The sequence below is a fragment of the Streptopelia decaocto genome (genome assembly GCF_964273445.1).
Source record: "Streptopelia decaocto genome assembly, chromosome: 2".
NCBI lineage: Eukaryota > Metazoa > Chordata > Aves > Columbiformes > Columbidae > Streptopelia > Streptopelia decaocto.
Window position 1 is genome coordinate 162,471,053 of NC_138655.1, and position 26,079 is coordinate 162,497,131.

General features: G+C 46.8%; 1 protein-coding gene across 3 annotated transcripts in view; it reads left to right on the forward strand.

Annotated features, from left to right (window-relative positions):
* The window catches only part of PTH1R (parathyroid hormone 1 receptor), a 123,675-nt gene continuing 97,596 nt past the window's right edge, over positions 1-26,079 (forward strand). The window contains exons 1-4 of one of the 3 annotated variants that reach the window (XM_082046771.1): positions 1-63; positions 495-652; positions 1,043-1,454; positions 16,588-16,701. In XM_082046771.1, the coding sequence (XP_081902897.1) occupies positions 1,380-1,454; positions 16,588-16,701 (189 nt within the window). In that variant the 5' untranslated portion in view covers positions 1-63; positions 495-652; positions 1,043-1,379. Of the gene's footprint in view, positions 64-125; positions 653-1,042; positions 1,455-16,587; positions 16,702-26,079 lie in introns of those variants that run through there. The other 2 variants (XM_082046770.1, XM_082046772.1) reach the window with 2 other exon arrangements.

Sequence of the window (26,079 nt, forward strand, 5' to 3'; positions counted from 1 at the left end):
TATGAATGAAACCGCCTGGCTGAGCTGGGAGTAACATCCTCACCCTCAAACTCCGAGAAGCTGGTGAAATGCAAGAGGGGAAGGGGGGGACGCGATGGGGGTCGATGGGCTCCGGGTGGCGATGGGGGCAGCGGGGACCCCCGGGGGGGCTCAGCGGTATCGGGGACCCGCCTCCCCATCCCCGGCCGGTCCTCAACCAGCTCCGGGGGGGGCTGCAAAACCCCGGCTTCAGGAGGCTCCTCCTGGCCACGGGACGGCAGATTCTGCGCCCATGCGGGTGCGAGGGTGGAAAAGTAAATAGAATTAAAAACAAAATAAAATAAAAATCAAACTCAAACCTCGAAAATTTCGCGGAGTAAGTGAAAAAAAAGCAGTTTTGCCGCGGGAAAAGAAAAAAAAAAAAAGGCTAAAATAAGCTACTTAAAGGGGGTGGGGGAGTGATCTCTCAGCCCCACGCTTTCACGCCGGACTCAATCGGCTTTTTGAAACTGCAGATCCTTTGAGACACAGAGGGAGAGAGCAGCAAAAAATCCCTGTTTGTAACCTAAACGCGCTGCAACCTGGAAGGCTGGCAGAATAAACCTATTGTGGAGCTGAAACGTGCCGGGATATACAAGCGAAAAACCCCCAGAGTACCGCTGTTTGCGAAAAGGTAATTGCTAAGTGAAAATATTTCCAAGTTTTCGCTTTTTTTTTTTTTTTGTTACTTTCGACTTTGCGATTTGTTTGCATGCAGAAAAGAGGAAAAAAAAAAAGTGATTTTTTAAATTTATTTTTTTCCTCCCCAAACCCTTCTGAAACCCAAAAGATAAAATTACTGGATCTAAAAATAAAGCAGTGGTTAAAAGCCTCCCCCACCCTCTCCAATATCCCACCCCTTCCACCCCTCTCACGCCTTCTCCCTCCCTCCCTCCTCTTCTCTCCCTCTCTCTGTGTGTTTGCGTTTGACAAAGAAATTATTTGAACTTCCCACTGCCTCATAAAAAAGGAAACAGAAGGGCAGTTTTGACATATGGATGTGATTTTTTCTGCTCCGAGACAGATGCACGCGGAAAACAAACAGCACCAGGGGCTGCGGCTCTGAAGGGAGCGAAGTTGCTCCCGCTTCACATGGGCTCCTCGGCTGCATTTCGGGAGCTGCCCAGATCTCCAGCCATGAGAAAACGAAGCAAAAGACCGGGGTTTCTCGTCACGTGCCTTTCTGGCTAAAAAACTGTGTAAACAAACAAACAATCAAACATAAATTCTGGAAAAGGTGGGGGGTGGGGGGGGGACGGGAGGGGAAGAAGGAGAAATCATCTGCTAAGCGGAGCGTTTGGAGACCTCTCGTCCTCCGACTTCCCTGAGCGACCTTGGATGTTGGAAGAAGCCTCTTGGATATGGGATCATATCTGGTTTATCACAGCCTGGGTTTGATCCTCTGCTGCTCCGTCTTGAGTTCAGTCTACGCTCTGGTGAGTCCCTCGAATCTTTTCCCTTCTCGTTCTTGAACGCTCCGCGCGGTTGTTTCCTTGATGAGTAATTCGCTGTATCAAGGATTTATTTAGAAGGCTGAACACTGAGGTTTTGGGGTTTTTTTTCAGCCCAGTGGCTTATTTTGCTGGCAGATAGTGTGTGCAGTTGGTCTCAAGAGTTGCTGCACCAGATGAAATTAAAATGTCTGTGCTTCCCGAAGAGTTTGAATCACTTTTAAACCCCTCCGGACAGGAACGCGTGCAGTTTGACAGGGCTCTGGGGAAAGCATTTAGAGGATAATTTCAAAGACACCTATGGGTAAAGGGCAACTTTTCTTTTTCTTATATATGTATTTTTTTTAATGCACTTCCCTCCCCAAGATGACAAATTTAATCTTCTAAATCTGCAAATCTGCTTAATCTCAGCATAACAGTGCCTTCCTCTTTGGGATTAAATTTAGAGAGGACCTTAGAGCGCAGGGCTTGTGGACAGTTTACACTCAGGAGTATGAAAGTAGTATTAACCCTTCGCTACTTGGCTTGTTTTCACCTGTTCCTGCACACATGGAGAGAAAATATCTTTCCAGAGGCAGCAAAAAGGGCTAAAGTCTGTCAAAACTTCCTTGATGGTGGTGATGGGGAATGGGCTAAAATCTACAGACCCCCCTCTGCAGCCCCAAATGGTCTCCAAAGCCCGTCTGCTGAATGGATGGGACATGTCATCCAGAATCGGCCACCAGATATTAACCCACGGATGGACACACTGCTCGGACATGTGCTTTCCTTGCTTTCTCCATCCTTGGAATTACCACCATTGCTGCCGTTTCTTGGTGTCTTCTGGCGTAGGAAGGGACACGACCACCACATAAAGTGGTGTCTCCATTCCCACGAGGGATGGAGATGCACCCAGTTCCTCCAGGAACCACCACTCTGTCCCCTGGGCTTGGTAGGAGCTTCTTGAGACCTTGTGCAGGGTCGGTAGGGGGGTATTTCCCTCACACACATCCAGCATCATGCTGGGGAAAACATATCAATGAACGAGAAGAAATAGCCCCTCAGAAAATAATCATTGTTGCAGCCCATTCTCGTCTTGGTCTCACTCTAAGCTCAAATCTTTCAAAACTCAAAGAATATCAGGGAAGCTGAGGGGACCGCTTGTAGTTTTGTCACGGTGTTAGTGTTGGTTGAGGTTTCTCTGCTGTTCTGGGGTTGGATTAGTTTCTCCATGACCACTTCTGACTTTGGGGCTATATCATGACAGGGTAGGTCTGTAGCACCTGCTACGCCCCCACCTCCACAGCCCTTTGGCCGCTGAAGTCAGCACCAAAATTCCTCCTGGCTTTGGTGTCCCTGATGGCACCCGCGAACGTCAGGTTCGTGAAGCACTCAGACTGGAGCTCAGCAAACTTAAGGATCCAGAAAAGACAGGCAAGGGCTGCTGAGCGCATCTCCAGCCCCATTCCCAGTTCACTCCCCTTTTACAGTACATCCCAGTACCTCCAGAAAGTGCAGAGGACCAGCCATGTGAATCAAGGATCAGCCGTCTCATGTTCCCGTTGGGTATTTTGGTTTTAATTTTTGATAGCCCCATTACAGCAGACACTTTCAGATCACAAGATCTGTGATTTGCTGCGATGGCCGGAGCAGCCGAACGTGCCCCCGCACATCAGGGCGAGCTGGGTTTGGGTGTAAATCAGGAACAGCTTTGCCAGAATCACAAAGAGGCAAAAAAAAACCAGGAAATTTGCTGTGAAGCGCTAGGTGAGGAATACACAAGAGTGTTTGTTGCATTTCCAAAAGCCTGATGCCCTCCTGTACTGATTTAGGGTCCTGCTGCTAGAAACCCCATTTGGTTTAATTGGGCCCAGGGTGAAGTTCATGTTTCAGATACTTTTCTGGCTTTTCAAAGCCACTATTGACAGCTGAAGGAGTTGCCAGAAGGTTTGAAAAGTCATCCTGACAATTCAGAGACTGCAGAGATGATGTGTGTCCCTTCTGGCATCCACTTAGGCAGAATAAGAAGGTCAGCCCCATATAAACCCTTTATACAGAGACTTGGGAGGCAGGGAATAACTTGCAGGGTTTTTTTTGCTGTTGTTTCTTTCCCAAACTAACTCAATTTTTATATGAACTTAAAAACACCATATGGTATTGACTGCATGTTTCAGCACAGTGATGTCTTAGTTACAACACTATAAGAAGGGTCATATGTATATTTGTTATTTGGCTAGCAGGTCTGCGTGTGGTTTATGTGCTGCTGCCAATAAAAGTCACCAAGTGCCTCTGTCCTAGAAGCAACAAAAATCAATGAGGGCGGCTGTAGAAGGATGGGGATGCAAGGGCTTAATTTAGAGACACACTCCGTGGTGGCTTTGCCTAAGCTAAAAGTGGTACCCGACCTTTCAGTCTTCCAGCAGACCAAAGCAAAGCTCTGTTGTGGCACTGGAGTCAGAAGGATTCCTGCAGTCCGCTCAGAGCTTCAGGGCACAGTTTATCCGTCTGAGGCTGGAGGACTTAGATCTTGAGAGCCGTGGCTCTAATCATTGGGCTCTTTGCAGCTCCATCACTTTGCATCTGAGAGCTGGTGATGCTGAGATCGGGCAGAGCATGACGCATCCTAAATCTGAAGCTGTCACTCCTGTTATTCCTTATGTCAGCCAGCAAAGGTGATAGTAAAGATTTTTTTGAAGCAAGAGTGCTGAAATAAGCCTGGGAAATGGTTTCTTTGATTGTCTGTGTCATCGTGGGGCAGCTGAATCCCTTCGCCACAGCACACGGGCTGCATGTCCCTGAATTAAATGTAAACCAGGGTGGGAAATTCAGCACAGGGAAAAATGCTGTGGGAGCAAGTTCTCTCAGAGTTAAAAGTGTCTGTACAGAAATTGTGGATTTCCAAGAGCCTGTGGCCGTGCAAAATCCACAGTGAGATCAGCATCCCTGACCTGAGCTTCTGAGGGGCAGCTGAGAGGGACAGGCTTTGATGTAGGATAAATTGTTGGGTGAAGCTCTGCTCTCCTCCAACCCCCTGGCAATTCAGAGGGGTCCTACCCCAGCATTTCCCTGAGAATATCATAATTAACACCTGCCTAAACAGTGAGGGGAATCTGGCTTGCTGATTAAGTGCTCTGTGCCTGAAATCTGGCATGGTGAAGGGGAAATTTGGGTGAATTCTGCTGTTTGGTCTAAAGGCCAGACGAGTAAGACTGGCCCAAGCCAGATAGCCCTGCAAACATGGACTTGAAAAGAAAATACATGTGAGAGGAGCCTTAAAAGTAGGGCCCGACATTGGCAAAGAACAGGTATTTAAGATATAGGTGCAGAAAAACCTCCCTGTGTCCCACCTTCCATCAGAAAGCTCCATGGTTTGCTCTCATGGTTTTTACTCAGTTTCCTTCTCTTGTCTCAGCCTGGAAGCCCCCAATCCAATTGTCACTGAAGGAGATATTATTATTATTATTATTATTATTATTAATAATAATAATAATAAAAACATCAGCCTTCTGCAGGACTTTGGATCTCAATAGCTCCATTTTGGGAAAGGGGCATCAGCCTGAGGTGGTTGCAATCAGCTGAGCTCAACATGATGCGGGGAAGCAGATACGTGCGAGGTATGAAACGGGTAGCAAAGGGGACCCCCACTTTAAATTACTGAGAGAGTATTGCCTTTTGGCAGTGCTTGATGCCTTCCAGAAGGTGATGCACACTCGGGGGGTGCATTTTGGGAGCAGAACGGTCTCGACCCCTCCGTGTTTGCTGCAGCCTGTGATTCCCCAGCCCTGGCCCCACTCAGGTTGCTCAGGAAATGCTGAAGTTTCCCTTTGAATTTGCAGAGAAGCTGCAGCAATCCCCCAGAAGTTCAAGGGGTGTCAGGAGGGGATTTGGAGACTTTTCTTGCAAGCACACCCCAAAACAGGGACAAGATCAACCAGGTCCCCTGTAGAAGGGTTGTAGCCCTTATTTCCAAGGGATCTGCATCCTCACCAGCATTGGTGTTAATCTCCAGTAGGAGGGCTCGATATACATCAGAAAAACTCTCTTCTTCAAACCAAAGCAATTCTTGGGTCACCAACCAGCCAAGATCCCGGTGCTCAGGCAGCAAAGCAGCTGAATTAAGGAGATGCTGGTTGGTGCGTTGCTCTCTGACTTGTCTGTTGTTCCTTTGATCAGACCCACATCTTCAGGGATCTGGAAAAGGGAAGGATTTGAAGTGAATAATTTATAGCTGGAAGGGAAAGATAATCCTATTCTGCCTCAGAATATGGCCCATAATGAAAAGAATAATAATAATAAAATATAGAGATCCTTCAAATCCGACTAGCTTTCTAACTTCATTAAATAAAGACAGGCTCCAAGTGCAGGGAAACAAGGTCTAAAATGTTCTTTTCTCCACACGCTTGGGAATGTGCCCATCCCTGCCCTGTGTATTTATGAAAGATACGACTTTTGTTATTGTACTTTGGGATTAGAGGATATCCCTGGACTATAAAACACTCAACCACAAAACATAAAGCAAACAAGCCTCCGCATCAGGGTGGCGCATGGGCTATGACTTCATCCCAGCTGCCCGGTGCTAAGTCTGACCTGAGCAAGCTGGGTTTAGTGTGAGCTCCTTGCATCGGGAAGAGGAAAAGCAACAGGGCAACTGTGAGCACAGGGGGGGTCAAGGCTGGAGGAAATGAAATCCGAGGTGCATCTTTTAGGTCCATGCAGTTGTTGTTTGGCTTCTGGCCTCTTAGAAATAGCCCCAGAGTGGTGCTTTGAGATCAGTGGGATTATTTCAGCTAGGGCGTTGTGTCTGCAGTCCTTGCGAGGGGTTCCCTCAGCCCAGACAGCTCGAGCAGAGACAGCTGCTGCCCCTGCCACCACCACCCTGCGCCCCCGTGTCCCTTTGAAAAATGATGCTGAGAGGCTGAGAGTCATCCCAAAGCTGTGTGTCTCCTATCGTCTCTTTTCCTGGGATGGGTGTCCTGATAAGGGACTCTGCAAGGGTATAAAGATGCTGGCTGGAGGATTTCTGTCTGCTTGGGAACGCACTGCTCAGCCCCTCGGTCAAATTCTGCTAAAATCATTCCCCAGGTTGCCAAGTTATTTGGGGCACAGACACTGCACTCATCACACTGAAACCCCTAAATTGCAACTGTTGTCAGGCAACCTCCAACCAACAGTGTGGGGTGAGGTGGTAAAGCACCCGGCACTGAGATACAGGGCAGAGAAAACCCTTCTTCTTGGGGTCAGTGGCTCCAGCTAAACTCTGCAGTCATTGAATCTTTGTGCCTGAAGAGCAGGAGGAGGGAATAGCAGAGCCAGACTACAGCTGCCTCCGACTTAAACCCCTCCTGGGAACTGGTCCTTTGTTGCTGCCAAGCGGCTCCATCCTCATCCCGCACCGCTGGGAGAGGGAGATGAAGTCTGACGCATATTTAGGTTCCCACTAGACTGTGCATTTTTCCAACCCCATGGCTGTCACTGGGCTCGTCTCAGCCTTTTGAGCTCTAATGCCTCTGAAACCCCTCACCCTCTCACGCTGTCCAGATCAAAGGAAGAAGCCAGCAGGGATCCCCCACCCATTTTGGATGGGCTGTTTCTCTCCAAAAGGGCAAGTGTAGGGGGGTTTCTCTGCTTACCTCCTCCTGTAAGTGAAGTTTTAGCAACTCTTAATTACTAACCTTCACAAAAACAACAGAAAAATGTGTTCCTTAGGGCAAGCCCTGACCGAAAGGAAGAACTCAACAGGAGCAGCCTGTGTTAAAGATTAGACCATATCAAAGATATTTTGGCCTGACATGGAGAATTTGCTTTCTCCCTCTGCACCCACTTAGCTGCTACAATATTTAGATATTTTAACCCATAACATCTCGAACTTCAGCCAGCCTTGCAAGAGCTGGTGTACTAAAGAAGTTTTCTGTGTTTCACCTTTCATGGCAATAAGCAAACTACACTTGGGGCTGAAATTCAACCAGCAGAATATCTGCTGGGTCAGACCTTGAGTTTTCCCATCTTGTGTCATGGGAATAAAACACCTAAACTTGTGCTTGAGGTACCTGCCTTGGCATTAATCCCTTTATTTCCACTGAGGCCAGGTTGACTCTTGTCAGTGAGTAGAAGGGTTCTGTAGTTTAGGAGCCTCAGCTTGGATTGACTTCCAGAAACCTGATTTTCAAGAAAGGAAAATTTTGAACTGTTGGCTCCCTCTTATCAGGTTGTACTTTGATCTTCCTGTAACACAAATCCCTCTGACTCCATTCAGGTGATGGTTCAGTTGTTGAAATTTTCTGCGAGGCTGCCCTGTCTTTCTGGCCACGTGTTTTTCCCTTTACCCAGCAAAGCAGAAAGTGGATTTTTCTGCCCCTTTTCCTTTTCACCCCTCCAGCATCCCTGGTTCAAGGAATTTCAGCAGCGTCTCCTCCCATCTACCTCCTTCCCTCCTGACTATGTGCACTCCACCATGAGCTGATTCAGCTCACTGATCTGGCACAAAACTAACCCAAGATGGAAAAAAAAAAAGAAAATAAATGTAGGAGAAGGCTTGTATCTGGGTCAGTGAATAGCATCTGCACAGCAAAGGCTTGGATGAGCCTCCCAAGATGTGCTAGGGAGAGACTGGGTCACAGAGCAGGGGACAAGAAGGGATGAGCAGCCAGCAATGTGTGCAGGTTTGTCCTGACACCGTGGTTGTACAGTCACACAAAATCACACCAAGTGGTTGGGGTTGAAGGGATCTCTGGAGATCCCCCAGTCCAATCCACCTGCTAAAGCAGGTTCACCAGAGCAGATCACACAGGATCAAGTCCAGGCATGTTTGAATGTCTCAGAGAAGGAGACTTCACAACCTCTCTGGGCAGCCTGGTCCAGGTTCTGGCATCTCAAAGGAAAGAAGTTTCTCCTCATGTTCAGATGGACCCTCCTGTGTTTCAGTCTGTGCCCGTTGTCCCTCACTCTGTCATTGGGCACCACGGAGCAGAGTCTGGCCCATCCTTTTGACACCCATCCTGGGATATTTATAAGGCTCAAAGTGAGCTCAGAATAGGCTTAGTCCTACCTCTGAATCTCCCCTCCATCAGCCACACCATCTGATGGTTAGCACACTTCTTGGCAGAGTTTTCATCTGAGCAGATGAGTCCTGCAGACAGTGCCAAGTGGTGTAGCAGGGCAACATATGTCAGGGGTACTGGATATAACTACCCTCTTTTTTTGAAGAAAAATAAGTTTAGCCTTGTAGACATGCGATGTGCTGTGCCACAGGGACAGAGGGCAGGAACCAGCCCTTATATTTAGCAGTATAAACAAGGACTTCCAAGATTCAGAAGTGGCCCAGACAAGCTGAGATATGACAGAGTTCATAGAATCATAGAACAGTTTGTATTGGAAGGGACTTTCAAAGCTTATCCAGCGCCACCCCTGCCATGAGCAGGGACATCTTCACCAGCTCAGGTTGCTCAGAGCCCTGTCCAGCCTGGCCTGGGATGTCTCCAGAGATGGTTCATCCTCCACCTCTCTGGCCAACCTGGGCCAGGCTCTCACCACCCTCATTATAACAAATTTCTTCCTCATGTCTCGCCTGAATCTCCCCTTCTTTTGTTTAAAACCATCACCCCTTGTCCTATCGCAATAGGCCCTGCTAAAAAGGTAAATGGTCAAGCCAAACCATTCTTCCTGCATCCAAGTTGAGGAAGGTGTTGACACAAGCAGAACTAGACAACACAGCCATTCTGTCCTCAGTCACCTCTCTAACCCTATCAAAGTGCAGAACAAATGAACATTCTGAAGTCCAAAGGTATTTGTTGCCTTTGAGTCTTCTCACCCTAACGACCTCAAGTATCAGCTGTCTGTCAGATAAGGGCAGCTCATCAAAAGGAGACTTGGCCTCTTGAAAAAGACCTCCTCCTAAATCAGTGTCTGGAGATAGGAGTTGCTGTCTCAGCACACAAAGCAGGTTAGTTATCTCATTTTTCACATGGCTGCCCTGTTGCTCATCAGGGTTCCTCGCTGTTATCTTTCCTTCAATCTCCCTTCTTCTCTCCCCAAGCATTTCAGTGTATTTATCTGCTTAGTGTTGCCACATTGAAAGCAAGAAGCAGCCTCAATTGCATCTGTAAAGGCAGGTTTGAAAGTCACTAGGTGTCCTTAGAAAACCTTTTCTTCACTGAACTTTGGCTTGGGACCTAAATGTTTATTTTTTATTTTTTCTGTATGTTTTAACAGAAAAGTGAGTGGTGTGCAAAACCGAGCTCATGCTGCTGGTTTAGGGATGAGGAACTTTGTAAAGAGCAGCAGATGGCAGGGAACTACCACCTCAGGCACATGGCAGAGCACAAATGACAGATTAACTGAGACTCACTAGGGCTTTGGGGGATTCTGCCGCTGTTTAGGTCTACTAGCCAGTCATTTCATCATCATCTTATTGCCTTGATTTATTCACTTGGTTTATATGCCTTGACCATTCAAGGGACTGCAACATCTCAGAAGAGCCCTGGGCCCATCTCATACACTAATCAATGGAATGGTACAGGTAGCAGACACGGAGTGGGACATTTCTTAGCTCGGGAGGGAAAGGAGGGTTTGAGAAGCTGGAAGCACCCTGGTTCTGCTTTACCCAGGAAGGCTGGGACTGCTGGACCCCAGAGCTTCATTTAAACATGATTTTGTTCCCACTTTCCTGCACCGTGCTTTTCCCATGACCTGTCACCCCATCCTGTGTCATTTCTGTCGCTGTCTTTGGCCTTTCATAAGGCCAGGGAGAAAGAAAACCACATTTTTGACCAAACTGGAATGTACAGGTAGCCCACTCCCTGTAGGTACATGGAAGGACAAGAGGAAATGGCCTCAAGTTGCACCAGCAAGGTTTAAATTGGATATTAGGAACAATTTATTTCCAGAAAGAGCTGTCAGGCATTGGAACAGGCTACCCAGGGCAGTGGTGGAGTCACCATCCCTGGACATGTTTAAATGAGGTACAGATGAGGTTCTCAGGGACATGGTTTAGTGCTAGAGTTACATTATGGTGGGACTTGATGATCTTGAAGGTCTCTTCCAACCTAAATGATGCTATGATCTCCTCCAGGAGCAAATAGCCAGAAGCCTCTTTTGTTTTGCAAAGATACAAATCAAATTCCAAAATTCAGTGAAACCACTGGATTGATTTCCATGAACTTCACATGCTATTTCCATCTATCCCATTTTTATTTCCTAAACCCATGCCTCTCCTCAATGTTACCCTGATTTTCTTCTCAACTCCTACATCCCAAACCACTTCTCCTTTCAGGCATGGAGCAACCAGAACTAAAGTAGCTTTGAGACACCAGCTGTGGTGAGTGATTGCAAGGAAATGACCTGTTTCTCCTGGCTGTACTTGAAGAGTAAGATCAATAAAGCAACATTTAGTAGCATATCTATTCAATGGTTAGCAATTTCACTCAGCTCAATAAAAATAGATACAAAAATAAAATTAAAGTGGGAGGAAGCTGACAAGAGATGGGACTTCAAAGAGATGACCAACATATAGAGCTTCAAAAGCTAGAATTGCTGGGTTGTCAAGAGCCATAAGGTTATGAAACATTTTAACCTCTCAGAGTTGATATCCCTGAAGGTTCCTCTGAGCTTGTGTTTTCTTCTAGTGCCTTTGAGGTTACACATACTGAATTTCTTGCCCTAAAATGGCCTCTTCAGTAAGGAGACAAGACCAGGAGTTGAGATTTAGCTCTGCCTTGGACCTTCTGTGTTCTTTCATGCATTTCTTGTTCTGCATGTGCAGCAATGGAACAGTGAACTTGTGGGGAGTGAAGGTGGAGTCTGTGCATCTGGTAACACGGTTTATTTTTACTGTTCTTCCCAGAAAAGGGTAAAAGAGAGAGAGATTACGCTATAGGCACTGAGGTGGAAACTTTTCCCCAGTCTGAATAGCCATGGTTACTAAAACACACACCAGTAGGTGGTCAGAGGGTCTGATGCACTGCATATAACATAGCCGTGGCTTATTTTCATTTGTGCTAAGGTACCAGGACTGTTTACCCAGGTTAGCCACTGCATGGGAACCACACAGAATAGCACTGATTTTCCATTAGATGCCAACAATGGGTGCTCGCGCATCTCCAAGCTGCCCCATATCCTCGGGGGACCCGCTCAGCTGCAGAGCATCCCACCACACACCATCTGTGTTTGCATCCCATGGAACCTGGGTGGGCCTCGAGGTTTTATTTCCTCAGCTGACAAAGACACGGGGTTTGGTGCAAAACTGTTATGTATGTGTGTATATACAAGTGAGCATGCGGATATAACTTTATGGTTGTGACTCATGCCGTAGCATTGTTAAATAGTCTTGGAGCATCCCACCATATGATCCCACTGCAGAGTACCAGCTTCATTTCCAATTCATTTCCCACTATGACTGATGTTTCTCCGTCAGCCTTTCACCACCACAATGAAGCGTGTTTGGGTTTTTTTGTCGTTTTCTTTATTTTTTGTTTGTTTCATTCCTGGGATCATATTTTCTCTGTGATTTGCCTTAACCTCATCATAGAAACCACAAAGCTCAAGAGGCCAGAGCCTTCTGCTGGCGTAAATCAGTGGTGTTCCTGTGGAGCGCAGAAGGGCCAAGAGCATCTCATCTGATGTCAATCAGTGTCACTGCAGGAAAATAAAGAGAGAGCCGGAGGGTAAATTGGAGAAGCCCAACTGGCATATACTGGTCCTGGTCTCCTGGCCCTGGATTGCATCTGGACGGGGAGAAGATTTTGCAAATTGAGAGATCTGGGTCGGATGACAAACCTCCAGTTTCCTGATGCTTCTCCAAACCATGTTCGGCCATGCTTCAGTAGCTTCTTTTGTGGCTGGCTGCCTTGTGCAATGAATGCCTTCTTGAAAGCATTTAAGCATGAGCAATTTGGGGGGGATGAGAAAAGAGGGAGTGTTGCTCTTGTTTCTGGCTCTGGTGACAGTGGGGAAGGTTGATAAGCATGTTGGCAGGCTGGATTTCTCAAACCACACGACAGGACTGAATTCATCTGTGGAATTGGGTCCACTCTTAAAGGATGCCAAATCGTGATGTCTGAATCTCTGAGATTTGAGCAAATTTAGCATCAGTATTCAAAGCAGACTGTGCAATCAGTGATTGCCTTTGCTTTTCTGCTACTCAAATTTTTATACTGATTTTGCCCTTGCATCTCTTGGTGTCATTGACAATGTTGGTGTGATCAAAAAATCGAACTTTAAGTGCTTTTTGCACATATTTTGTAGCACTGGAAGTGGGAAACCAGGCCATTCAAAATTACAGCTACTGTGTATTCCTAATTTACTCTGTCATCAGCAAAAGATGACTCACGTGCGTGGAGGAGCAGGGGGATGGGAGCATGTTGGTGAAAATGGAACAGAGTCAGCCCTTGTTTTGCACCCAGGTAAGGATCCAGCCCTGGTTCTGTGCCAACAAGTCTGAACACAAGGAGGATCTCTGTAGGGGTCAATGCAGGCATGTGCTCGAATGACCTGACTCAGCAGTTCCTGGGGCAATAAGGGCTCTGGGTTACCCAGATAAGCAGAACGATGGCCAAGCCAAAGGGTGAACTGACTGACATGCCATGAACAGAGCAGGGTGGAGGAGACACCTGAGGTGGAGCAGGATCAGACAGCCCAGGTGGATCCCACTGTCCTTCTATTTACCATTTTTCTGGTTTCTGCTGACATGGAGGTGAATCATCCATCCCTCCTGTAGTTGCAAAGCAGCCAAATTCACTGCATAACAGTTGTCAGTGTTTTTTTCTGGGTAGTTGTAAGGGTGAGAGCCCATAGGGTCTACACAGTAGACCTGAGCATGCAACACTTTTCCCAACCTGGTGTCCAATTCCCTTCTGCTATGCTGACAGTGCCAGACTTCATTATCAGCACTGTTAGTCCTCCAAAAAAAAAAAACAATTATGCATTTTCTCACTGCTGTGGCAACAGCTTTTGCTTCTTTTCTGGATTTCTTTATTCACCACTTTGCCTCTTGGTAGCACCACTGTTCCTCACATTACTGCTGGCCCTAAGCTCTCAGCTTTCAAAACAGGCATCTAAAATGAAATGGAAAAATACTCCATTGGGAAGTACCTTCTTAGGCTTCAGAGTTAACACCCTGTAGAAAGTGGACCAGGCAAAGATTTGTAGTTCCTCTGAAAGCATCAAGTTGGGAAGCCCATGTTTCCCAGAAAGCCCGCAGGGCAATGCAAAGCATAAGGAATTGGGAAGAGAAGGCTGTTTGACCTGTAAAATCCCAACATTTTGTGTTTCCTCTTCCATCCTTTTTGAACCAGTCAGGGATGTGGAAGCACTGAGGATCAGGGCTGCTCCTCCAGTCCAAGAAGAAGGATGGACAGGAGACCACAGGTGAGACTTTGGCACTGCTTGAAGAAACTCCCAGCTGACAGGGCTTAGCCTTTACTAGTAAGAAAAAATGGGCAGGCCAGGGTTGCGGTGCTGTCCTGCAGTACTTCATGATGTTTTACTGCCAGCATGGTCCCTGGCATTGCTTTAGCCTGCAACACCCCAGACAATGCTTAGGCACATTTCAGGTGTATTGTGGGCTATAGGACATGGTTTGGATGAGGCCACACTGCTTTGGGAAAAAGTTATTGTAGACATATGGATGTGGGCATGGTCAAGGGGGACAGAGAGCAGGACCCAGGTGATTTATCTTCTCACACAAGATCAGCTGAGGCTTGTGGTCCCGTGGGAAGGATCCAATACTGCAGCAGGTTCCAGCCCAAGGGTGCCTGGCTGGATCCCTGCTACAGTCACATCTGAGGCATCAACAGCCCCAAAACAGGGCTCTTTTGGGACTCCCACCACCATCCACTGCCCAGTAGCAGGGATGCTTCTATCCCCACAGGAAAATGCATGGATGCCTCATCGCAACACGCTCCATGGTTGATTTGGCTTCCTGAAATGGGTCGCAGCCTCCACTTTTCGCTCCAGGGACCTTCCTCCTCCCTTCTTTCCATGTCCCACCAAGGCATGCACATCCACCACAGCTTTTCTCCCCGCCGTGTCTTCCCCCTTGACTCTGAGGCCATGGCTGCCCTCATCTCCAGGTGAGCAGCACGTCAAGCCCTCCCGTGTCTCCCCTCCATGCCCACAAAAAGGAGGAGACGAGGGGGATGCTGGAGCTGAGTGGCTGGAGCTGGGAGGACGTCACGGCCCAGAGCTGCCTGCACCGCACTGAAGGTTTAATGTGCCGTAATCACAGAGCTGGCCTTGTTGTAAAGGCACCCAGACCATGCACAGCTCCCGGCTGCTGCTGGCAGCTCCCGCGGTCGCTGCCGGTTGGTTTTTTTGGAACAGATCCCCCCCAACCCTCCCCAAGCAAAGGGAGAGGGGATCTGCAGGGAGGAGAGGGCGAGGAGTGGGGTGGTGTCCTGTATTGGCCACCGATGCTGCCGACCCTATCGGTTTGTGAATTGGGACATTAATCAGCGTTACGGGGTCAGATACCTGTGGTTTGAGGCGTGCTGGCAGGGCTCAGCATTGCCGGAGTCATAATACCACACACTGCTCATGAAAGAGCGGAGCTGCGACATTCCAGGAGGCATGGTGCTGGGAGGGATTGGGGACGGGCTCCGGAGGCGGCTGGTGATGGGGGCAGGAAGGGAAAGGAGAAGGGGAGAGGGCAAGAAAAAGAAAGAGAGAGAGAGAAAGAGAGAAAGAAAGGGAAATAAACCCTCTGTGTGGTTTTCCTCGCTGCTCTGCCTGCAAGAGGAAAGGGCTGTCTGCTTTATAACCTTCCTGCTGAGCCTTCGCCTTGCCTCTTGCATCCTCTATGCAGGGAGTTTTTTGCTCATGCCTTCCCACAAGTGCTGGCAAGAAACTGGGGATATGAGAGCATGAAAATTAACTTGACCAACCAGGCAGGAGAAGTAGCAGGGGAGTGTGAGAAGGCAGAGCCCTAAAGGCTGGGCCCGGAGCTTGGGAGAGAAGTAAATAGCATTTCTGTTCCTGGGAAGAGGGGACCAGAGGGGACAGGGCCCCTTCATTGTCCCTGTGATCGAGGCTGCTTTGCTTTCCAAGGCAGCATGAAACAGCTGTGGCTGGCTTTCAAATGATATTAGGTGTTAGAAAGCCTAACAAAAGCTGTCAGTTCAGGTTTGGGTCCACCCAGGCAGCTTGCAGAGCTTTCCGTGCTGATGTCTCCCCACACATGACAAGACACCATGGGTGATCTCACAGGATGGGAGAAGATGAGGGGATCTGCAAGTCATATGAAGACAGTGGTGTACCAGCCAGGGTGCAGCCACATCTGTGGAGTGTCTCAGGGCTCCCATACACCTCTCCATCCTCCCAGTCCCTGATAACACAAGCAGGAGAGCTGGCCCAGCCATGCCCAGCACAAGGCATCCCAAGGTGGGAAACAGATCCTGACACCACACTGCAAATGCACAAAGCTGGGGTAGTGGGGAGTGTGAAGAGAGAGACAGGTCTGTGCTCATGATCAAGACCTGAGCATGCTCTAAGGGATTTGTGGAGACACCTTGGCTATGCAAAGTTGTGGTTTCCCTTCTACCTGTGTTGCCTGGAAGGAGGCAGGAGTCCCATAACAAGCATGGCATTGACCATGACACCGTCAAGCTTACTTGGAAGTCAGATTAGATGGGTCCTGGAGAAAGCTCTGGGGAGACCTTACTGCAGCCTTTCTGTACTTAAAAGGGGCCTATAAGAAGGATGGGGACAGACTTTTTAGCAGGGCCTGTTGTGATAGGACAAAGTTTTAAACTAAAATATTCAGGCTAGACATGAGGAAGAAATTTTTTACAATGAAGGTGGTGAGAAACTGGCCTGGGTTGGCCAGAGAGGTGGTGGATGAACCATCCCTGGAGACATCCCAGGCCAGGCTGGACAGGGCTCTGAGCAACCTGGGCTGGTGAAGATGTCCCTGCTCATGGCAGGGGTGGCACTGGGTGAGATTTGAAGGTCCCTTCCAACCCAAACTCTTCTATGATCTCACCTGCTCTTGAAGACCACAGCCACTCCATCTCCAAGCCTCATTTGAAGGCAACAGAATTTTCCTCCATAAGCAACAGAGATCCAGCAAGAAGAGAGATGCTACAGCAGACACCTAAAGAGGAGCAGATAAGACACACCATGACACTGATGATTTCTGCTCTGTTCTCAGGACAGCCTGGGTGGTGAGCTCATGATACCATGGATATCTGCAGCGAGGAGAGCTGAATCACTGGGTCGGACAGCAGCAGAGCAGCCTTCAGGAGACTCTATGTCTGTCTGCCAGGTACCATCAGTGATGACTGACACAAGCCGTGTCTGTCTGTGGTCCAAGGAGCCATCACCACCTCCAAAGAGGAGGTGTCAGGCCACCCTACAAGGCAAAGCCTGGGACCTGTTGACTTAGCATTGCATCTTTCTCCTCTATTTTTCTCTTCTTTACCTGTTTCTGGTTTTGTAGTCTTATTGTTGCATCTGTGGGCTTCAGGTCAGCCTCCCTATTTTCAAGACAATCATGTTGCATTTGTGGAATCATGGTTAGCAGAATCAGCAGGATGTTCTCAAAGGCTTCTTGGTTTTCATGAACACTGTCTGCTCTGAGTTTATTCTGCCAGTTGATGCCAACAATTGACCTTTTAAGTTTTTACCCCTCTGCCACGTAGAAAAACAACTCTTCATTCTCTGCAGTACAATGGACATCTCTTTATCCTCCTAATGAGAGACGGTTGCAGATAGCGCCCAGTGCTGCAACGAAGGAGACCCTGTCATAGCAACCCAGTGGAATTATTGAAGGTGGAAAATATTCCCAAAATTATGAGAGTTGCTTAAAATATCACAAGCTTTCCAAAAAGAAGGAAGTTTTTATTTCTCTTCCTTTTCTTCCCCTTATTCTGGCACTCTAGAGTTAATAATCTCCAGCTTCTTGCTGCTGTCATGGCAGGTAAACACTGGCTTTTCTTTTAAATGTGAGCTGTGTGTTCTCTGACACACCACTCCAGAAGTCACTATGTGGTAGAGGAAAGTGTCAGGGCAAATTAAAAGAAAACAATCGTGTCTTCTATTTTTACTCCTCTGAGGACTATGGCTTTTTTGTTTGTATACAAATAGGTGTCCTTTGGCAAATGTCTCAAAAGAAAATTGGTTTCTTTTGTTCAGTGTTCTGGGGGTGATTTGATATTTGGTTGCATTTGTGATGTTCAGAGTTAGGAGATCTTGACACTGAATTTTCAAGATTTATGTTTGGGAAATGCACCTTTAGAAAGATAAAAACCCTTCATTTTGTGTATGTTTTTTTGTTTTTTTTTTAAAGAGTCCTGATTGTGACTTAAAGAGGACAGTCACAGTAAGGACCCCAGAGCTAAAAGTGCTCTCTGTGGAACGCAGAGACTGTCCCGGACTAAGTGAGCACAGGTATTGCAAGTAGCTGTGTGTCTCACATGGAGATACTTAGGAACCTGTTTACTCCTCCCAGTGCTCCTGTTTCCTCTTGGCTGTGTTGGACCTGGAAGCTTTTAGAGGCAGACACTGAATCATCCTCTGGTTCAAGTTCCTCCCCTATTCCCTTGGGTATCCTGAGAAGGAGACTCTTCTTGCCTACTCTGAGATGTCTACGTGTCTACCTGGGCTTTGTGGTCTGAGCTTAACCACAGAGCTCCAGCCAGAACAGCAACGAGCCTAAGGAGAAATTCAATTCACTTGACACAGACAGTGAAGGCTCAATTCATTTGCCTTCATGTTGTCATCTAGAGACACCCAGGGTGTCCAAGATATCTGCCAAGGGCAGGTGGATGGCACAGGACCAGCAGGAAGCCATGGAGCAGGAGCTGGAAGCCAAGTGAGCTACTGCAGGGCATCAAGTTGCACTCAACACCTTGTTTCTTACCATTGCACAGCCTCTGGCAAAGCAAGATTTGGGATTTTCCTCTGAGATCAGTGCAGCAAGACAGAGACCTGGAAAGGGCACATCATCCCTCACAAGAAGAGTCTGTCTCTGTTGACTGAGCTGGAGGGACTTACCCTAGGACAGGTCAGGTACACGTGGTGCATTTTGGCCCAAGTGACTATGCTGTAAGAAGTTCCGGACAGTTCCAATTCTTGGTCAAAACCTGCAGCTGCTGCAGTAATTCACGTAGTTGTTACCAACAAAAGTCCCTCCAAGACTGCAGCAAGGTTGAGAATTTAATCCTTCCTTTCTGTCCAGAATTTTTGGCTTCAAATCTAACAATTTGTTTTAAATAAAATCTTTAAATCTTTTTATTGGGGGAAAAAAAGAAAAAAAAAAAAAGTCAGAGAGCAGATAATTATCTGTATGTAAATAAACCTACTAATTTCAAAGACCAGAAGGAAAACATTCACTTGAGCAGGGACTTTTGAGGAAACCATGTCAAGTCCCTGTCCCTCGATAACCAAAAGGGTTATTGAGCACTGGAATAGGCTGCCCAGGGAAGTGGTTGAATCACAATCCCAGCAGGTATTTAAAAGATGTGTAAAAGTGATGTTTAAGGACATGGTTTAGTGGTGGACTTGGCAGTGTTAGATTAACAGCTGAACTCAATCTTAAATCATTATTTTCTATGATTCTCCCTCTTTGCATTTTCATGTAATGCTGGATGTGGTTGGTACTATACACCACAGACTCCCATCATCTTCAGGAACACCTGGAACCATAAGTAGTACCTGCTTTTTCAAGCCATAGCTCCCTGGTTTTGAGTCTGCAGTCTCCATCTCCCTTGGTAGTGATGGACACTCTGAGGGGTTTGTGAAATGCAGATAAAAATCCCCAAGTCTGTTGTTAATAGACAGACAATTTTGATGCAAGGTCCACATCTTCAACAAGAAATGATGAAGGGATCAGAAATGACAGATAAAGGTTGAAAGCCACTGCTCCGTCAAGTTTCCACATTTCCGTGGCCAGTGAAAGAGTTAGCCACCAACATTTCCTTTAGACCAACATGACTTAAAGCCTCTGACCTTTAGTCAAAAATGGCAGTGTTTACTCTAATTCCTCAGAGAACCTGGGGATCACTTAGCAAGACCTTGTCAGCCGCTGCCTGTTGTGGACCATGGCATGGAAACATCAGCCTGGATGTAGAGTGTGCTGCTGACCTCTGCTGAACTGCAGACCTCACCTTATCCAGCCTTTTCAAAATTATTTCTTCTATAGGTTTCATCTATAATCAGTCTGTCAGTTGGACATCTCCTCTCATCCCATGTAAGGTGGTTTGTGTCGCCTGCTGGTTGTTCCTGCTTTTCTTTGTGGTCTATAGAAAGAGCCTCGGACAACACGTTAGGTTAGATGCTTAATCTTTATATGGCTGAGGATGGAGATGGCTCCACACCAAAATAACCTGTGAGCTATTTCTGCCTCCGCCAGTCACCTTGGGGTAACTTTGAGAAGCCCCTTCCTTTTTTGGTTCTTCTATCAATGGATAGAACTTGCTTATTTAGGCTTGGCTTTCGAAGAATCTAGGTATAATACTAACTGAAATCTGAGGGAGTTATCACCAAAACAACTTTACACCCTAATTTCTGGGCCCTGGGCCAAAAGTTCCTCAGAGGAGAGATGGATTTTGCTGCAAGCCTGCATAAAGATAAGCATAACAGCAGCAGACTCTTGTCTGTGGCCTCCAAATGTGTTTGTCCTACAAATACTGATGTAAATCTCTAGCCTGTGCCTCCCACAGGATTCACTAATACGGATCTATTTGCTTTACAGTGGCGGCTGGTTTTGCTGTAGGCAAGCGGCCAAAAATAACATTTTCCTGTCCTCCCCCTGCAAAATCTATCGTGTGGATGTAGTGTCTCATTTCAGATGGGGCTTCTCTATTTTCAGTTGTAAACGACCCTTGGCATGGAGGGGAACACATGCACAGAGACGTGCATGTCAGGGATGCTCTTGCTACGCCAGCTCCTGTTCAAAGGTGTTTGGCACCAGCGGGGTGACACTGGATGATCTGGGGGCAAAATGAGGATGGCAGCTGGTGTTCCCCAGTGTCTACTCGCCCCTGTAGAGGATGGAGTCTGGCCAGAGAAGCTTTCTGCTTTCTCATTGCCTCTGCTGCAAATCAACCTGGGATGGGAGGGAGGAAGGAGGGGGGGTGTAAAAGAATCACAGTTAATGGATCTGAGAGATCATAACGACGGGAACTGTGCATGATGGCTTTGTGGTTTCAGCAGCCTCTCTGAAATAGCTGTTTTCCATCTTCCCCTGCATCTGAGAGCTCGTGGATATTGTTTCAGACTCCTGGTCAGCTGAGCAGGATAAGCTGAGTTTGTGCAGGATATCAGTTTGTTTTCTTCCAAACTGTCTCCTGTCTCCTCTTATTTCGCATTAAAAAGTCTATGAAACTCTTGAATGTTCAGGAAGAGTAGCCTCTGGTAGACTTTGGGTAAAAAGGCTTCCAGATAAACTAGTCTAGTCTAGTCTAAAATATTCTTTCCTCATGCTGTTTTTTCCTATGCTGATGCACATTTAATCTGTGGAACTCATTGCCGAAAGACTTCATTATGACCAGAGGTAGAGAAGGTTTCAAGTATGAGCATAAAAATTGAGAGAAGTACCATCGAGACAAGACATTAATAAATTTTTTGGGAAGTGATCTCTACTGCAATGCTTCAGGATATGAGCCAATCTACTCTAAAGACCAAGACAACGTTTCTTCCAATGGAAGACCAATAGCTGTATATCACAAAATTCCTTCTGTTTTCATCTGAAGTGAGTGGTGCTGGCCAGAATCAAAGGCAGGATGTTAGAATTCAAGATCAAGGATATGACAACAAAGCCTGGTTTTGCAGCTCCTTCAGGCAGAGGTCAGAGACCTGCCAACCCTCAGGCAACATAGCAGAGCGTTTAATGTGAGGTAGTCATGAGGATTCAAAGACTCCACAAAATTCCAGAACCATTTAAAGGAGAAAAACACGTTGCCCAGAGGAGAAAACCAGAGACTAGTCCACTTCACTGACACATTGAACTTGTGAGCTAGCGATGGGGTCTCTGCTTTGAATAACCCCCAGTGGTTTGCTCTTCCATAAGAAAGTCTGGTTTGGTCGTACCTTCCATCATTGCAGGTCTCTTGTGCAGCAATATTTTGCAGCAGTTAATTTAACTGCATATTGCATGAGTGTCCCAAACCTGCCACCTCCTGACTTTAGCTGATGTCCCACAGCTGCACTGTCACTCCACAGCTCTGGCAGATGGGCATTGCCAAAGCTATTAGGAACCATCTTTCTACCTCCGTGGAAACACTCAAAGGACTTGAGAGGGCTGCTCAAACCACAAGGATGTGTTTAGTTTGTGTCCACATGTCAGCACCCCCTCCATCAAGTTTTTTGGGACACATTAGGAGATTTTTGACTCAAATGTTGCGCATCTGCCATAAGCACACCTTTTGGTTCACTGTTTCTGAGCAACCTTGTTCTCTTAGATAACAAAGTCCAGGAATAATGCGTTCTCATACATTTAGTGGAGAAGGCGACTTTGTCCAATGCTGGCAGGCATTGCCACCTTTTGGCTGGGTTTCCACGGGCCCACGAAGCTACTGCAGCAGCCCTCATGTCAGTGGGTTTCTCGTTCATAGTCTGTAGCTGCCAGGCTACGTACAACATGTGTGTATGTTGGAGAAACCCCTTCAGTACCTGAATAAGACTCCCCAGTCTCACTCAGAACATGGCAAGAACATGGCAAGGTGTGTCCTTGGCATCAAAGGCTGACAAATCACAGGTCCTTTGCTTTTTATGTGGCCTGCCTGCATTCAATTTTCAGACCTTGATCCCTTCCTTCTAGAGGGTCCATGTCCTATACCCAGGATATGGGAGAAATCTTTAATTTTGACTGCAGATGTTAATAACAGCATTCTTTGGTTGCCATAAAACTCCTTATAGTAAGTGCAAAGGTCATTTGAGCAGACACCCGGCTGTGTCCTGAGGTGGCCAAAGAGCAATAGAGAACTCATGATCTGTGATGCTGGGAAGACGTCTAGTCTAGAGAAGATCAAGGGGACACATGATTACAGCCTTCCAACACATAAAAGGCTTCTGCACAGAGGAAGGAAAAGAAAAAAACCATGTTCCTCATATCCCTCAGGGATAAGAGGTAGTGACCTTAGATTATACCAACGGAAATCACATTAAATGTCAGAAGAATCTTCCTAAGAGAGGATAGAGGGCTGGGGAGAATGCTGCCTTGTGAAGGGGAAAAAATTGCCTGTCACTGAGAGTTTCTAAACCAGCTCCAGCACCTCACCAAAGCAATTATGACAAACATTATTCTGTATTTTATTAAGAAAATGGACACGGTCTTTCCCACTATCTAACCGTTCAGCAATGACATGATTTTCCCAAAGACCACCCAGCCCAGCAGCTCTGCCTTCCTTTCTGTACCCAAGACCTCTTTAGTTTTATCTTCCTTCTCTAAGACAACTTCCCAGCAGTGGATAAATTAAACAAGCCTGATCAGGACATTTGAAAACGCCAAGGCAACCCCCTCTGCACACAATTGTCTTTCAGGGAAGGAGAGGAAGAAACAGACAGCATGTCCTAAATGAATCTATACATTTTTAATGTGCTCCTGGAATTTTTTTTTCAGAGGATGGTGGTGTCTGGAAGACAAGATGAGCTGACTTGCTATTTTAATGGCCCCAGCCCAGAATGGCAGCCCTTTAGGATAAAAAAGCCCATCATCCTGGATAGACCTATCTAATCATAGAATCATAGAATAACATGTTGGAAGGGACCACAAGGATCATCTGGTCCAACCTTTCTTGGTAAAATAACCATCTAGACAAGTGACGGCAGCTTTCAGCTCAATTAGACTTAAAGTTTCCAGAGCTGGGATGAGCCACCAGCTTTCAAGGACCAGAACCCAGCTGAGATCTTTCTACAGGCAAAGACATGCAGTCCTACAGCTGAAAGCTATAAGGAGCATTTTGTGGCAAAGGAACAACTACACCTCTTCCACGTGTTGGAGAGTAGTCACCTAGAAAAGTCCCCAGCACTACCATGGAGTAAGACAACATTGTCTTACTTAGAAGACTCTTTCTAAGTCCTCCTGTCCCAAAGCAGATATCTGGGCTGTCAACAAAACCTTCCTTTCTCAAGCAGAACAAAAGCAATTTCCCTCCAGCAAGGCTGCGTTTCCTTTGTTGTGTAACTGTCAGTGGTCTCTGTGTAATTACATTCTCCACAGCTGGCTTGGGTTCAATGTGTTTCTCATTCACAGCCCATAGCTGCCAGGCACTTGCACAGCATGCCAGTATCTTGAAGACATCCTTCAGCATCCTCAGTATGTAGATGTGCATCAAGGGTGCAATCCGTGGAGGAGATTCTCAAGTACATTAGGAAAATTTTCTTCACAGAAAGGGCTGTTGGGCATTGGAACAGGCTGCCCAGGGAAGCAGTTGAGTCACCATCCCCGCAGGGGTTTCAAAGACATGGAAATGTGGTGCTTAAGGACATGGCTTAGCGGTGAACTTGGAAGTGGTAGGTTAATGGTTGGACTCGATGATCTCAAAGGTCTTTTCCAACCTAAATTATTCCATGATGCTAAGTATGTCCAGACCCAAGTTCAAGGCTGAGCTAATATGAGATGGTTGTTCACGAGAATGACCAAGCTGACAGCTGCTTTGCATCACCGCAACCCTGCAAAACAGCTAATACAGGCCAGCCAAATCACTGCCTGTAATCTTCACTGTGTTTACTGTGTTGGTTGTGTTTTACGGTGTGTCTATATAATATATGCTTCCTGTTCTGGCTTCCTGGGTAGGCACATAATGCCGCCGCAGAGCGCGGGTGCGTGGGAGTGGGGTGCACGGACACAGCAGGGAGCTGGACCAGCCTCTGTTTGCACTCAAGGCAAGTGATCCATCAGGAAATATATATCCTCTGAATCTGGACCTGATTTCCAGGTCTTGCTGGTCCGTATTCTCCATGTACACACATGGATGTGCAGACTTGAGCTATCTAAAAGTCCTCCAACTTTGGACCCCCCAAAACATTAGATATGTTCTAAAATCTCTGACCACTATCAGCTGTGTATGAATCTACGTAACTGGGCCACTGGTCTTGAATTGGTACTTCCATGATCACCAGTGTTTTTTGGAAATATCAGCTGTCACGGATCTGGGTAGTCCTGTGCATCATCTGTTTGCTTATCTACTAAAGAAGTGTATAGGGAGCAAAACATCTGTATCTTTTCAGTCTAATTAATGCTCCCACTCCTTTTTTCTTTCTTTTTGAGGTTTATAATTTCTTCTTCCTCCTGTTCTACCCAGGAAATGTTGGGATGCTGCCTTTCATAGAGTTCTCAGGAGGTAGAGCTGATGAATTTTTAATTCAATTTCCTTTCCTTCGATGATACCATGGGTTTATCTAATAGCGTAAAGCACCTAAAAGGAGCAGAAGACTGGAAAGAGAGAGACTCATTTGGTAATACCCAGAAGGGTGGGAAATAAAGGCAGGCCTGATACCATATATTTCTGTCTACCTTGCAGTAAAAAAAAACATATAATTTTCTTGTAAAAGTCATCAGGTTGGTAAACAATATTGGCCTTGCAGCAATTACATTTTTGTGCTACACTCTTTACAATTCAGACCCAGATCAGCTCTGCACATGGTATTTGTCAGCCGCAGGAAGAACTGGAGCAAAAGTTGCCCCAGTGACTTTGCAGCCTTCAAAAACTGATGGTAGCCCAACCCCCTTTGGGTTTCTTATTCATTCATAAAGTGCTTATGGAGTGATTTACCATCATGCAAAGCAGGTCTGCTACAAGATGTGTTGTGTGCTTGTATGCACCATGCATCCCAACAGTGCTCAGCCCATGTGGCATAATTGGCTTTCAGGAAGGACTGGGTAAATAAGTGTCCCCCCAAACACAGAATATTTCAGCCTCAAGTTCGTGTAGAGTTTCAGCGCTCCCAGAACTTCAAGTGTCCTGTGATAGGCTCAGTAGGAAAGGCTTATTATGGTTCAACAGGGTTTCTGCTCCAATCTGTATCTTTTCCTCCTCATTTTAGAGCTTACTCCACAAAAAAGGGCACTGACCCTCCTGTGTCATTGAGAAGGTTGGACTAAAGGCTAAGAGAGGGCTCTTAGTCTTATGGTTGTGAGCCAAAGAAAATAAACACAACTGCTCTTAGTGAGAGATTAGATCTGGTCCCCAGTGGGCCAGAGATGGAAGGAGAAATCTGGTCAGTAGTGATGGGATTCCAGCTTGGGAGATGCAGCTCGTGCAAGTTTCCTCCCACTCACATGAACAGAGCAAGGCCAAGGCATGTCTGAGGTGTCAGCCACCTCTGCAAAGGAGGGTGATGTTGGGAGGCTGAACCCTTGAATAGAAAGCCCTAGGATTAATGTGATACTCCCAGCCTGGAGCTGTGCCTTTGGCTGGTCTTTCCTTCTCCCAGTACTTAAAAGGGTCCAAGAAGAAAGATTGGGACAGACTTCTAGCAGAGTCTGTTGCCATAGGACAAGGGATGACGGTTTTAAATGAAAGGAGGGAGATTCTGGCTGGACATGAGGAAGAAATTTTTTATAATGAGGGCAGTGAGACACTGGCCCAGGTTGGGTAGAGAGGTGGTGGATGAACCATCCCTGGAGACATCCCAGGCCAGGCTGGACGGGGCTCTGAGCACCCTGAGCTGGTGAAGATGTCCCTGCTCGTGGCAGGGG